The sequence below is a fragment of the Hypanus sabinus genome, chromosome 11 (assembly GCF_030144855.1).
Source record: "Hypanus sabinus isolate sHypSab1 chromosome 11, sHypSab1.hap1, whole genome shotgun sequence".
In the NCBI taxonomy this organism is placed as follows: domain Eukaryota; kingdom Metazoa; phylum Chordata; class Chondrichthyes; order Myliobatiformes; family Dasyatidae; genus Hypanus; species Hypanus sabinus.
The window spans coordinates 113,461,340-113,476,570 of NC_082716.1; the positions used below are offsets into that span (position 1 = coordinate 113,461,340).

The window sequence follows — 15,231 nt, forward strand, 5'->3', positions numbered from 1 at the left end:
TGGGGGGGAGAGGGTGAGGGAGGGAGGTCTGGAGAGAGTGGGGGGGGGAGAGGGTGAGGGAGGGAGGTCTGGAGAGAGACTGGGGGAGAGGGTGAGGGAGGGAGGTCTGGAGAGAGACTGGGGGAGAGGGTGAGGGAGGGAGGTCTGGAGAGAGACGGGGGGAGAGGGTGAGGGAGGGAGGTCTGGAGAGAGACTGGGGGGGGAGAGGGTGAGGGAGGGAGGTCTGGAGAGAGACTGGGGGGGAGAGGGTGAGGGAGGGAGGTCTGGAGGGAGTGGGGGGGAGAGGGTGAGGGAGGTCTGGAGAGAGACTGGGGGGGAGGGTGAGGGAGGGAGGTCTGGAGACAGTGGGGGGGGGAGAGGGTGAGGGAGGGTCTGGTGAGAGACTGGGGGGGAGGGTGAGGGAGGGAGGTCTGGAGAGAGACTGGGGGGGAGAGGGTGAGGGAGGGAGGTCTGGAGAGAGACGGGGAGAGGGTGAGGGAGGGAGGTCTGGAGAGAGACTGGGGGGGGAGAGGGTGAGGGAGGGAGGTCTGGAGAGAGACTGGGTGGGGGGAGGGTGTGGGAGGGAGGTCTGGAGAGAGACTGGGGGGGAGAGGGTGAGGGAGGGAGGTCTGGAGGGAGTGGGGGGGAGAGGGTGAGGGAGGGAGGTCTGGAGAGAGACTGGGGGGGGGAGAGGGTGAGGGAGGGAGGTCTGGAGAGAGACTGGGGGGGAGACGGTGAGGGAGGGAGGTCTGGAGAGAGACTGGGGGGGAGGTTGAGGGAGGGAGGTCTGGAGAGAGACTGGGGGGGAGAGGGTGAGGGAGGGTCTGGAGACTGGGGGGGAGGTTGAGGGAGGTCTGGAGAGAGACTGGGGGGGAGGTTGAGGGAGGGAGGTCTGGAGAGAGGGGGGGAGAGGATGAGGGGAGGGAGGTCTGGAGAGAGTGGGGGGGAGAGGGTGAGGGAGGGAGGTCTGGAGAGAGTGGGGGGGGGAGAGGGTGAGGGAGGGAGGTCTGGAGAGAGACTGGGGGAGAGGGTGAGGGAGGGAGGTCTGGAGAGAGACTGGGGGAGAGGGTGAGGGAGGGAGGTCTGGAGAGAGACTGGGGGGGAGGGTGAGGGAGGGAGGTCTGGAGAGAGACTGGGGGGAGAGGGTGAGGGAGGGAGGTCGAGAGAGAATGGGGGGGAGATGGTGAGGGAGGGCGGTCTGGAGAAAGACTGGGGGGGAGGGTGAGGGAGGGAGGTCTGGAGAGAGTGGGGGGGAGAGGGTGAGGGAGGGTGGTCTGGAGAGAGACTGGGGAGGGAGAGGGTGAGGGAGGGAGGTCTGGAGAGAGACTGGGGGGGAGAGGGTGAGGGAGGGTCTGGAGAGAGACTGGGGGGGGAGGGTGAGGGAGGGAGGTCTGGAGAGAGACTGGAGGGGGGAGGGTGAGGGAGGGTCTGGAGAGAGACTGGGGGGGGAGGGTGAGGGAGGGAGGTCTGGAGAGAGACTGGGGGGGGAGGGTGAGGGAGGGTCTGGAGAGAGACTGGGGAGGGAGAGGGTGAGGGAGGGAGGTCTGGAGAGAGACTGGAGGGGGGAGAGGGTGAGGGAGGGAGGTCTGGAGAGAGACTGGGGGGGGAGGGTGAGGGAGGGAGGTCTATAGAGAGACTGGGGGGGGGGGGGTGCAGAGCAGAGGCTCTGCAGCATTGTGCCTTCCGTGGTTTGACCAGTCATTTTTTGTGGGGATTTTCCTCCCGGCAGAGGTGAGACTCTATTATCCGGTGAGGACAGGCAGCAAATCGTCTGCAATTTGTTGCAGAGGGATTTCCTGTTTGTGTGCGCCTTGCTCTCGCCATGGTGTTCCTGGGGTTTGGCTCGCAGCCACGGCCTATTGGAGAGGCTTTGTGGTCTCGGAGCCGTTAAATTTAACTCTCTATCTTTGTCACATGGCAACAGAAACCGTTAGAAACCGATAACAAGTGCAGCCACCTGGCTCCAAATCACAAGAGTATTTGCATGCCTTGTTTTATATAAAATCAAGCTTCAGATGCACAGAGGGAGATGAGAAAAACTGGAAAATCCCCAGGAATCTGATTCCTGTGAAACATTTGTCAGAAATGCAGAATTCTTTATGGCCATTTCATCTGTTGCGTAAGGTGTCCAGGATCTCTGATGGTAGTATACTGTGGCTCAGGGTCTCCTATCTACAGAATGCACTCAACTGGTCTACACTTTCTAACAATTTAGTTTTCTAAAAAATTATACATTGCATTGCACTGCTGCCGCAAAGTCAACCAACTTCACTTCGTACGCCATAAAATATAGGAGCAAAATTATGTCACTGGGCCCATTGAGTCTGCTCTGCCATCTCATCATGGCTGAACCTGCTTTTCCCTCAGTCAAAATCTCCTGCTTTCTCCCGGTATTCCTTCCTGCCCTGACCAATCAAGAATCTTATCAACCTCAGCCTTAAATATCCATAAAGACTTGGCCTCCACGGTTGCCTGTAGCGAAGAATTCAACAGATTCTTCATCTCCGTTCTGAAAGTTCGCCCCTCTATTCTGAGGCTGTGTCCTCTAGGCTTAGACTTTCATACAATGAGTAACATCCAGTCTATGAAGGCCATCCACCATTCGATAGATTTCACTTACGCACCACCCCTGCTGGCATACACACCCTGGTCCTTTGGTAGAAGGAATAAATATGTTGGGAGAAGATTCTGAAATATTGGTGCAAAGGAACTTGGGAGCTCCCTGAAGGTTAACTTGCAGTTTGAGTCAGTACTGAGGAAGGCAAATGCCGTGTTAACATCTGTTTTGAGAGGACTAGAACACAAAAGCAAGGATGTAATAACGAAACAGTGGTCAGACTGCATGGAGTATTGAGAGGAGTTCTGGGCTCCTCATCTAAGAAAATATGTTCTGGCAACAGAGGGGGTTCACGAGAATGATTCTGGGAATGAATGAAGAGTGTTTGATGACTCCGGCCCTGTACTCACTAGAGATTGGCGGTGGGGGGGGGGGGGGGGATCTCATTGAAACCAAAGGAATCAAAGGAATATTGAAAGGCCTCAACAGAGTGAATGTGAGGAGGATGTTTCCAATAGTGGAGGAGTCTATGATCAGAGGGCACAACCTCAAAATAGAGGTGTGTCCATTTAGAACGGAAATGAGGAGGAATTTCTTAAGTGGTGAATCTGTGGGATTCATTACCATGGATGCTGTGGAGGCCATGTCATTGGGTATATTTAAAGTGAAGGTTGATAGGGTCTGAAAGGTTATGGGGAGAAGGCAGGAGAATGGGGTTGAGAAGGAAAATAAATCAGCCATGATGGAATGGTGGAGCAGACTTGATGGGCCAAATGGCCTAATTCTGCTCCTATACCTTTTGGTCCATCAAGGCTGATTCAGCGTCTTGGAACATATCACCAGAAGGACAACAGTGGTTCAATTTACTGGTTTAACCGCACCTTTCACAAACCTACCAAGTGCTGATGAATGATCTCGGATTGGAACTGCTGCCTGACCTGCTGAGTTTCTACAGTACGCTGTAGAAACGCTGGATTTTCAGCAGCTGCAGACTCTCGTGTTTAGACCTACCACATGATCGCATTTCCAGTCCCCTCTGTGACAGTGCGGCAGTGGGAGTGGGGGAGGTGGAGAGAGAGCAGTGGCAGAGGGAGGGAAGAGGGGTGTAGAGTGGCAGCAGAGGTAGGGAGAGGGACAGAGAAGTGGAGGGAGGGAAGGAGAGAGTGTCAGGTAGAGAGTGCGATGGTGGAGAGAGAGAGAGAAAGACCCTCCTCAAAGGAGACAATCTGTGGGTTTTACCAACCTGAAATATCAACCACGTCAACTGATTGCTTTCTCCTAATTCAGAATTTCTGAAGTATTTCACTTTGAATGAGCAGATTGCCTTCACTTTCACATTCTTCAGAAAGAGATCCCGCTGCTATTTTTGCTAAGAAACAGTTTCTCAACCTTTTAACTTGGCCTGGGCACATGCAGCACAGTCTCACTGCTCCAAACACCACCTTACCATTGAAGGGGTCGATCCCAAGTTTCAGCCGGTGCTCTATGGCCTTTGTGACTTCTTTCTTCTTCACGCACTGAATGCCAAGGTTAGCGAAGCTGGAATTGAGGAAAGAAAGGATAGAGGTCCGTTTACATCATGTAGGGACTGCATGTTTTAACAGCACGGTACCGCACAATACAGACCCTTTGGTCCACGATGTTGTAGTGACCTTTTAACCTACTCCAAGATCAACTAACCCTCCCCTCCTTCACAACCCTCCAGTTTTCTATCATCCCTGTGCCTATCTAAGAGTCCCTCGAATGTTCCTCATGTATCTGCCTTGACCACCAGTACCGGCAGGGTGTTCATGCACCCACCACTGTGTGTAGACGGAAAGGTGGCATGGTAGTGTACTGGTTAGCCCATCACTGTACAGTTCAAGCAACCCAGGTTCAAATCGGTCACTGCCTGTAAGGGGTTAGTACATTCTCCCCGTGACCGCATGGGTTTCCTCCAGTTGCTCCAGTTTCCTCCCACAGTCCAAAGACGTACCAGTAACTAGGTTGATTGGTCATTGTAAATTGTCCCATGATTAGGCCAGGGTTAAGTCGAGAGATTGCTGGTGACACCGTGTGACGGGCTGGAAGGGCCTACTCCACACTGTAACTCAATAAACTCACCTCTGAAATTCTCCCCAGTGCCAGCATTTATTAATTATCTTTATTCTCTCAGGGCGTATATGACAGACTGGGATCTGCTCTTCTAAAGGGGAGTAAGGAACCAGGACTTGTATACAAAAAATGATGCACAGTAACACACACAAAATGGTGGAGGAACTTAGCAGGACAGTAGTGAATAAACAGTCAACATTTCAGGCCGAGACCCTTCTTCAGGACTGAAAAGGTAGGGGGGAGACTACAGAATAACAAGGTGGTGGGGGAGGAGGAGGAGGAAAGCTGGAAGGTGATGGATGATGCCAGGTGGGTGGGAAAGATAAAGGGCTGGAGAGGAAGGAATCTGACAGGAGAGGAGAGTGGACCCTGGGAGAAAGGGAAGGAGGAGGGACACCAGGGGGAGGTGATGGGTGGGAAAGATAAAGGGCTGGAGAGGAAGGAATCTGATAGGAGAGGAGAGTGGACTGTGGGAGAGAGGGAAGGAGGAGGGACACCAGGGGGAGGTGATGGGAGGGAAAGGTAAAGGGCTGGAGAGGAAGGAATCTGATAGGAGAGGAGAGTGGACTGTGGGAGAAAGAGAAGGTGGAGGGACACCAGGGGGAGGTGATGGGTGAGAAAGATAAAGGGCTGGAGAGGAAGGAATCTGATAGGAGAGGAGAGTGGACCATTGAAGAAAGGGAAGGAGGAGGAGACCCAGAGGGAGGTGATAGGCAGGTGGGAAGAGATAAGAGGCCAGAGGAAGAGTGGAAGTTGGGGCGGGGCAGTGAGAAATCATTATTCATGCCATCAGGTTGGAGGCTACCCAGACGGAATACAAGGTGTTGCTCCTCCACTCTGAGGGTAGCCTCACCTTGGACTGACACATTGGAACAGGAAAGGGAATTGGTATTAAAATATTTGACCATCGGGAAATCCCACCTCTGTTGGATGGAGCGGAGGAGATTGACAAAGCCATCCCCCCCATTTCTGATGGGTCTCACCAGCTGCATTGGAAGCACTGGATGTGCTGTTGAGGGTTTATAATCAGAAGCAGATTCATAATCACTGACATAGGTTGTGAAATTTGAGGTTTTGTGGCAGCAGTACAGTGCTATACATAAAAATTACAGTAAAATGTATATAAAAAATGTAAAAAGAGCAAAATAGTGAGACAGAATTCATGGACTGTTGACAGATCTGATGACAGAGGGGAGGATGCTGTCCCTGAATCTCTTCAGACTTCTATACCTCCTTCCTGATGGTAACAATAAGAACAAGACATGATGGGGGTCCTCAATGATGAACGCCACGGTTTTCGAGGCATCGCCTTTTGAAGATGTCCCCATGCCCTGGACGCTGTGCTGACTAGCGACTACGATGGGCCTGGTTGAGCTTATAACCTTCTGCAGTTTGTCCCCCTGATTTTGTACATATCAGACTTACTGAGCCGAACAGGAGTGGGACTGATCGGCTGGTCGAGTGGTGTTGCAAAACAACCTTGCACTCAGTGTCCGTAAGACCAAGGAATTGATTGTGGACTTCAAGAAAGGGAAGTCGGGAGAGCACACACCACTCCTCATGGAGGGATCAGAAGTGGAAAGGGTGAGCAGTTTCAAGTTTGAATCTAACCTAGGCCTGACGTATTTACAAAGAGTGCATGACAGCAGCTCTATTTCATTAGGAGTTTGAGGAGATTTGGTATGTCACCAAAATCTCTTGCAAATTTCTACAGATGTACCATGGAGAGCATTCTATCTTCAAATCTTTCAGTTTCCCAAGAACCAAGTAATTTCCTAGTGATGGCAAGTTCGCACACTTGTGCCCCCCAACACCCTTGAACTTCCAGCATAGTGTTAGTGGCTTGAACTGTGAAGACCGATGCAAAATACTTATGCAGTTCATCTGCCATTTACTTACAGTCTTTTAACATCTTTGGACTATTTTTACTCTGCCCATGGTCTGTTTTTTTTTTATCAATTATGCTATTGTTTACACTGTTGTAACTATATGTTGTAACTATGTGGTTTTGTGCAGGTCTTGTAGCTTTAGTTTTTGGTCTTGTTTTGTCTGGTGGATGTGGAGCTCCTTTCCGGGGAACGCGCTAAGAAGGTAGCACAATATTAATACGCAGCAGCCTCTCCGGACTCTGGATTGTGGATTGCCAAATGTTATGTGGATTTTCTGGTGTAGTCTGTTTTGTCATGTGCTCTTGTGATATCATTCTGGAGGAACGTTGTCTCATTTTTTTAACTGCATTGCATTTGTGGTCTCTAAATGATAATAAACTGAATCTGAAAATGATTTCCTTGCCCTCATTACTACCGCTCTGGCATCATTTTCCAGTGGGCTGACATCTAACTTTTGGTATCCTCTTTAATATTATTGGTTATTATTCTACTCAGATGGATTCAACATTCTGTTCCTTACATCTTGTATAGTCTCTCACTATCACCCTGACCTTATCCTTAACTAAGAGCACTACCCCACCTCTCTTACCTTCCTGCCCATCCTTCCATAATACCTGATATCCTTGGATATTTAATTCCCAATCCTCTCCACCCTGCAACCACGTTTCTGTAATGGCCCCTAAATCATACCCCCTTGTACCACAAGTTCACTGACCTTGTTTTGAATACTACGGGCCTTCAGATCAAGTGCCCTTACACTCAGTGTGCTTTTAAAATCTAGTAACTGTTGTCGATTTGTGCTTGACTTTTCTGCACTCTACCCTTGCTTTTCTCTTTTTTAACTTCTGCGTTTATCTTTACCCACACTTTTCTCTTTTACTTTATCCATACTTCTCCAATCTGTTGAACCCACTCCCCTGCTATTTAGTTTAAAACTCTATCCACAGCCCTAGTTATGTGATTCACTAGGATCCAGGTCCCATCACAGTTCAGGTGGAGCCCGTCCCATTGGTACAGTTCCCTCCTTCCCCAACACTGGTGCCAGTTTACCATGAACTCACATCCACTTCTCCCACACCAATCCTTGAGCCACACATTTAACTCTCTAAACTTCTTGACGCTATGCCAATCTGCATGTGGCAGGGCAAGTAATCCAGAGCTTACTACCTTTTTGGTTCTGCTTTTTAAATTAATCCCTAGCTGCTCAAATTTCCTCTGCAGAACCTCTTTCCTCATTCCACCTGCATCGCTGATTCCCATGTGGACATAACAACTGAATCTTACCCCTCCCACAGCAAATTCCTCTGCAGGTCAGATAAGACGTCCCGAACCCGGGCACCAGGGAGTCAACACAGCCTTCAGGAAGCTCTATCCTCACGGCAGAGAACTCTTGTCCACTCGCCTGACTACACTGTCTCCAATTACCACTACATTTCTTTCTTCCCCCTGTTGAATCGCTTGCTGAACCACAGTGCCACATTTCAGTTGCTCATCCTTCCTACAGCCCCCACTCTCATCCACTCAGGAGGCAAGCTCAAGGGCTGAGGCCACTCCAGCACTGTCTTTTCGATCCCACTACCTGCCTCACTCATTGCATGCACTCAGAAATCTTTCTACCATATATAGCATGTGAAACAGACAGTCCATGGCCTCCTCTTGTGCCAAGATGAGGCTACCTTCAAGGTGGAGGTGCAACACTTTGTATTCCGTCTGGGCAGCCTCCAACATGATGGCACGAACATCGATTTCTCCTTCCAGTAAAATAAACTCCCCTCTCCTCTTTTCCTCTATTCCCTACTCTGACCTTTTACTTCTTCTCACTTCCCTATTACTTCCCCCTGGGGTTTCCTCCCCCCTCTCTCTTTCTCCTATGGTCCACTCTCCTCTCCAATCAGATTCCTTCCTCTCCAGCCCTTGACCTTTCCCACCCACCTGGCTTCACCTGTCACCTTCCAGCTACACCATCTTTTTATTCTGGCACCTTTCCCCTTCCGTTCCAGTCCCAGTGAAAGGTCTTGGCCCAAAACATTGAGTATTTATTCATTTCCATAGATGCTGCCTGACCTGCTGAGTTCCTCCAACATTGTGTGTGTGATGCTCTGGATTTCCAGCATCTGCAAGATTTCTCACGTTTATAAAACAGTTTTTTCTCTGTAGCTCATCACATGCGACATGAATAAACCAATCACCGATCAGTAAGAGGCACAACACTAGAGATGGCACCAACTTCAACTCCTCCGCTAACACTGGACAACAAAGATTTCACTTCCTGAATACTTTCGGGTGTATCATGTGGATCTTGGGCTGCTGATCATGAAAATCACCACGAAATTTCCCTATCATGCACCAGTTTTTAAAAATCACAAACATTTGTTTTTTCAATTCATAATTCAAGTCTATTAAAATGTTGCCCACAATGCAAGCTGAAACCACTAATGCAACATGTCACTAAAGATTCATTTTCTGCATCCCCACTTAGACTCCTTCCCTGCAAATCCTGGCACTGTCTGTGATGAGCACGGTGAAAGGTTTCACCAGGACATTGCGGTCATGGAGAAACGGTATTAGGGAAACTGGAATCCATCAATACTGGCTGATTATTGTTGGACACTTAAGTGAGAAGCCTCAGACACTGAGTACAAATGAAAATCATCAACGAAACACTTTTAGCTTGGTTGAACACTTGATAAGCATCAGCACTGTTATGCAATTAAACACATTATATTTCATAAAAGTTAATTTCTTGTTTTTTTCCAAATTCCTACAAGTAGTCTGGAATTATTTATGTGTTCAGCTTCAAGCGGTCTTTCAAAAACATAAAAAAAATTTCAGAGGAAGCAACGTTTTCGAAAAAATTTGTTGTCCAGTGTAATCAGTCTCCCCTTCCCCTTCTCTCTGTTAGAAGAGTGATCAGTGTGATGCTTTACAGCACTAACAATCAGGATTCAATGCCGCCACTGGCCGGACGGGGTTCTACGTCCTCCCAGTGATCACACAGGTTTCCTGCAGGTGCTCCATCTCCTCCCACATTCGCAGGTCAGGGGTAAGTTCTGGGAACACTATGTTGGTGCCAGAAGTGCGGTGACACTTGTGGGCTGCCCCCAGCTCATCCTCAGACTGGTGGTCATTGATGGAAATGATTTGTTTCACTGTTTGCTTCAATGTTTTGAGGTGCAAATGACAAAAAGAGCTAATCTAATCTTCTCCGCTCTCCAATCTGAATCCTCTCTCACCTCTTCTCTTCTGCTCAGCTACCTATCACCTCCCTCTGGTTTTCTTCCTCCTTCCCGTTCTCCCACTGTCCACTCTCCTCGATCAAATTCCTCCTCCTTACCCTCTTCCACTAATCCCCTCTCAGCTGCTCACTTCATCCCCCGCCTCACCCCGTCTTCTTTCTCACGTGGTCTCACGTAGTCCTTCCCTCCTCCCAACTCCTTAACGTGGTTTCCCTCCCTGTCCTGATGAAGTGTCTTCATCTGACAATTCAACTGTTTATTTCCCTCCATAGATGCTGTCTGATCACCCGAGTTCTGACCTTTGATTTCGAGCACCTGCAGAATCTCTTGTGCTTGCCAATAGAAGTCAGGCTTTTCCCACTGAGGTTGGGTGGGACTACAACCAGAGGTCATGGGTTAAGGACGAAAGGGGAAGAGTTTATGGGGAACATCAGAAGAAACTTCTTCACTCAGAGGGTGATGAGAGTGTGGAACGAGCTGCCAGTGCAAGTGGTGCTCGCGAGCTCCATTTCAACATTTAAGAGATGTTTGGATAGGTTCACGGATGGTAGGGCTATCGAGGGTTATTGTCGGGGTGCAGGTCGATGGCAGTAGGCAGTTTAAATGGTTCAGCACAGATTAAACGGGCCAAAGGATCTGTTTCAGTGCTATACTTTTCTATGACTAAGTCTTTCAATGAACAGCCTATTATGTTATTCATTTACCTCAATAAAACCCTGGCACTTGTTCCCAGAAACTAAGTGAAACATATACTGTACCCTCAGAAGCCATTTTATTAGCTACCTCCTGTACTGAATGTATGCTCATGGTCTTCTACAGCTGTAGCCCATCCACTTCAAGATTGAACATGTGCATTCAGAGATGCTCTTCCACACACCACTGATGTGACACGTGGTTACTTGAGTTACTGTTGCCTTCCTGTCAGCTCGAACCAGTCTGGCCATTCTCCTCCGACCTCTCTCATTAACAAGATGTTTTCACCCACAGAAATGCCACTCACTGGATATCTTGTTTATTTCTTGCACCATTCTCTGTAAACTCTAGAGACTCATGAGGTGCATGAAAATCCCAGGAAGGCAGCAGCTTCTGAGATCCTCAACCACCATCAATCAACCGTCAGACACCAACAATCAATCCAAAGTAGGATAATTTTTTCCACATTTTAATGTTTGGTCTGAACAACAACTGAACCTCGTGACCATGTCTGCATGCTCTTATGCACCGAGATGCTGCCACATGATTGGCTGATTAGACGTTTGCATTAATGAGCAGGTGTACAAATATACCTAGTAAAGTGGCCACTAGGTGTACAGTGTGTTGCCATGGTGAACAACCCACTATCACAAGCAGGCCACCAATCGTAGGGTGGTCTCAGCCAGGAAGAACTGACGCCACCCCAGCCCTACAGAACCCAGAACCCTTTCTCACCTGGCCTTCATGTTGCACTTGGGGCTGACGGTCACTTCACAAATGCCGTTCTGACAGTCCTTCCCCACCAGGCTGTGTGGGTGCGGTTTGTAGGGCTCATCCTTGGTGACCAGGGAGATGATCACCTTGACCTCACCTTGCCAATTCTGGATCTGAAGGGGGAGAAGAACACACCAATCACCAACGGCCCTCTTCAGAGCTGACCTCCCTCTCATTTGGCAAGATCCAACTCAAGCAGATGTACTGTCATGAAGTTTGTTGTTTTGTGGTAACAGCACATAAAAATAATAAATAAATCATAGTGTTGGAAATAACTTGGAAAATGTGTAGCTGGGGTGACATAGCTATATCGCCTGGCGAACCTCGTGCACTGTGCTCCGGAATTTTGGCTCCTAAGCTATCAGGCTCTTGAACCAAAGGGGATAACTTCACTTGCCCCCTCACTGAAATGTTCCCACAATCAATGGACTCACATTCAAAGACTTTCCATCTCATGTTCTCAATATTTATTGCTTATTTATTTATCATTATTGTTACTACTTTTTGTATTTGCACAGTTTGTTGTCTTCTGCACGCTGGCCAAAACCCTAGTTGGGCAGTTGTTCATTAACTCTGTTATGGTTATTATTCTATAGATTTATTGATGCAACACAGAGTAGACACTGGCAGCCCGACGAGCCACATTACCCCAGCAGCCCCTAACCTAATTACAGTACAATTTACACTGAGCAGTTAACCAACCTAGTACATCTTTGGACTGTGGAAGGAAACCAAAGACCCTGGAGAAGACCCACGCCCTCCACAGGGAGAACATACAGAGACTCCTAACAGAACGGTACTGGAATTGAATTCCGAGGTGCCCCAAGCTGTAATAACATTGTGCTAATTGCTACATTACCATGGCACCCATTCTATGGATCTGCTGAGTATGCCCACAAGAAAATCAATCTCAGGGTTGAATATGGTGACATACATATCCTGTGATTATAAAATTACTTTGAATTTTGAGCTATTTACCAGGTGTATGCTAGTGCAGCAGTCACTATCATACTAGATTGACTGCTGGTCTCTTGTTGTGCAGGTCTGTGGAGCTACAACACTTAATGTCTCTGTAGGCTCATCGATAATTACAATTTCCTGCTGCCATTTGTTGAGAGAAATTTTGGTGAGTAACAATCAGGTGGGCATGATACCAAAAACTTTGACAAACTTCTATAGATGTGCAGTGGAGAGTGTATTGATTGGCTGCATCACATCCTGGTATGGGAACACCAACAAAAAGTAGTGAATTCAGCCCAGTTCATCACGGGTAAAGCCCTCCCAACCATTGAGCACATCAACATGAAAAGCTGTTGTAGGAAAGCAGCATCCAGGCCACGCTCTTTTCTCACTGCTGCCATCAGGAAGAAGGTACAAGAACCTCAGGACTTATACCACCAGCTTCAAGAACAGTCACTACCCCTCAACCATCAGGCTCTTGAATAGAAGGGGATAACTACACTCATTTGCCCCATCACTGAAATGTTCCTACAAGCAATGATCTCACTTTAAGGTCTCTTTATCTCATAATCCTACTTTCTTGTTATTTATTAATATTTGCATTTGCACAGTTTGTTGTCTTCTGCACTCTGGTTGATCTTTCATTGATCCTGTTATCGTTACTTTTCTATAGATTTGCTGAGTATGCCTGCAGGAAACATGAATCTTAGGGTTCTATACAGTGACGTATATGTACTTTGACAATAAAATTTACTTTGAACTTGCTTTGTTTATGCATTCACTAATTTATTGTTCTTGTTTCTGTGGAGCAGGAGTTTCCATTTTTTTATGCCATGGACCAATACCGTTAAACAAGGGGTCCATGGACCCCAGGTTGGGAACCTCTGCATAGTGTGATTGTGTGGAGAATGCTTCGTATCCCAAGTAATGTCCCCATCACTGGAAAAAGACCACTGTGTACAGCAACCTCCTTCACTGTGATTTTGTACTGAGGGGATTGCAGCACCCTGCAATCGAACATTACTAATCCCGGAAGTTGCGTCACGGGGACCGAGGAGACCAGCGAAGACCGTACAAGTTACCAAGTACTGGCGGGAGTTGTGTTATTACATGTGTGCATAAGAACTTCAGTTCCTGCTGGGCAGTGTGAGCAGTCCACCTGGAAATGGAAACCACGATGGCCGGTGGACTGCACCTGCTCAGCGTTGAACAGCAATTCAGTAATAAAATGTTCGAGTGTAAATCCACGCCATGTCTGTCTTTATTAAGAACAAACCTAACAAGAGCACTAGGGCTGGTCAACTCAGGTCACTGGGGTTAGAGGTCCTTGCGAGTCCAGAAATAATTTGTGTGATCTGAACGCAGAGGCCTGGAAGCCAAACCTGGCAAGGTCAAAGGTCGAAGTCAGAGCACAGTGCATTCAGAGGTAGAAGCCAAAAGGAATCACACTGGCCTGAGTCACTAGGATTAGGGGTCCCTGTGAGCCTAAGTCGAGGCCCGTACGTCAATCCCACGATTGGCATCCTGGGACAAAGCCTGCGGGTCCAAGAATCCAGGGACAAGGACTGGAGGCCCAGGATTAGGGGTCCATGCATGTCTGAAAGTCAAGGCCCATAGGTCAAACCCACAACCGGTGTCCTGAGCTGAAGGCTGAAGTCTACATGTCTGACACTCTGGGGACAAAGACTGGAGGCCCAAAGGCAGTCTGTCTGGTCGCAGGAAGAACGGGAGGGACGGGAAATGTTTTGCTTTTGCTGCGTGGGCTGCCCTACTGAATATTCTGTGTATGCCATGTTGGCGTTGGAATGTGTGACAAGACCAAGGAGCTGATTATCGACTTCAGGAGAAGAGAACCAGAGGGAAAGGGTTAGCAGCTTTAAATTCCTCAGTGTTAGTACTTGACGACCAGCACACAAGTGCAATTACAAAGAAAGCACAGTAACACTTCTAATTCCTTAGGAGATCGCAAAGATTCAGCATGACATCTAAAACTTTGACAAACCTCTACAGAAGTGAAAAATCCTACAAAAAAATAGTGAATAGGGCCTAGTCCATCACAGGTAAAGCCCTCCCAACCACTTAACACATCTACGTAAAATGACATCGCAGGAAAACAGCATCTATCATCAGGAATCACAACCACCCAGGACATGCTCTCTTCTCGCTGCTGCCATCAGCGAGGAGGTAAAGGAGCATTAGGACCCACAGCACCAGGTTCAGGAACAGTTATTACCCCACAACCATCAGAATACTGATCCAGTGTGGATAACTTCACTCACCACAATGAGCCTCAGGTCCCACACCACCAGGTTCAGGAACAGTTATTAGCCCACAACCATCAGGCTTCTGAACCAGTGTGGATAACTTCACTCACCACAATGAGCCTCAGGTCCCACACCACCAGGTTCGGGAACAGTTATTAGCCCACAACCATCAGGCTCCTGAACCAGTGTGGATAACTTCACTCACCACAATGAGCCTCAGGTCCCACACCACCAGGTTCAGGAACAGTTATTACCCAAGACCATCAGGCTCCTGAACCAGTGTGGATAACTTCACTCACCACAATGAGCCTCAGGTCCCACACCACCAGGTTCAGGAACAGTTATTACCCCACAACCATCAGGCTCCTGAACCAGTGTGGATAACTTCACTTCCCCCATCACTGAAATGTTCCCTCGACGAATGCACTCACTTTCAAAGACTCTTCATCTCATGTCCTCCGCACATATTGCTCATTTATTATTATTATTTCTTTTTTTGTATTTGCTCAGTTTGTTGCTTTTTGCACGCTGGTTGAACAGCCAAGGTGGTGCAGTCTTTCATTAATTCTATCATGGTTCTTATTCTGTGGATTTACTGTGAATGCCCACAAAACGATGATGTATATGGTGACGTAATGTACTTTGATAATAAATTTACTTTGAAATTTGCACACTTGTGGGCTGCTGTCAGCACGCTCTTGGTTATTAATGCAAATGATGGATTTCACTGTATGTTTTGATGTGCACATGATAAATAAACAAATCTGAAACCCACATTGTCTCAT

At 48.1% G+C, this 15,231-nt stretch overlaps 1 protein-coding gene across 2 annotated transcripts in view; it reads right to left on the reverse strand.

Moving 5' to 3' along the window:
* The window catches only part of LOC132402307 (transcription factor RelB homolog), an 84,882-nt gene that overhangs the window by 16,704 nt on the left and 52,947 nt on the right, over positions 1 to 15,231 (reverse strand). For both annotated transcript variants that reach the window (XM_059985173.1, XM_059985174.1), the window contains exons 6-7: positions 11,184 to 11,335; positions 3,984 to 4,075 (exon numbers count right to left, since the gene is read on the reverse strand). In XM_059985173.1, the coding sequence (XP_059841156.1) occupies positions 3,984 to 4,075; positions 11,184 to 11,335 (244 nt within the window). The remainder of the gene's footprint in view (positions 1 to 3,983; positions 4,076 to 11,183; positions 11,336 to 15,231) is intronic.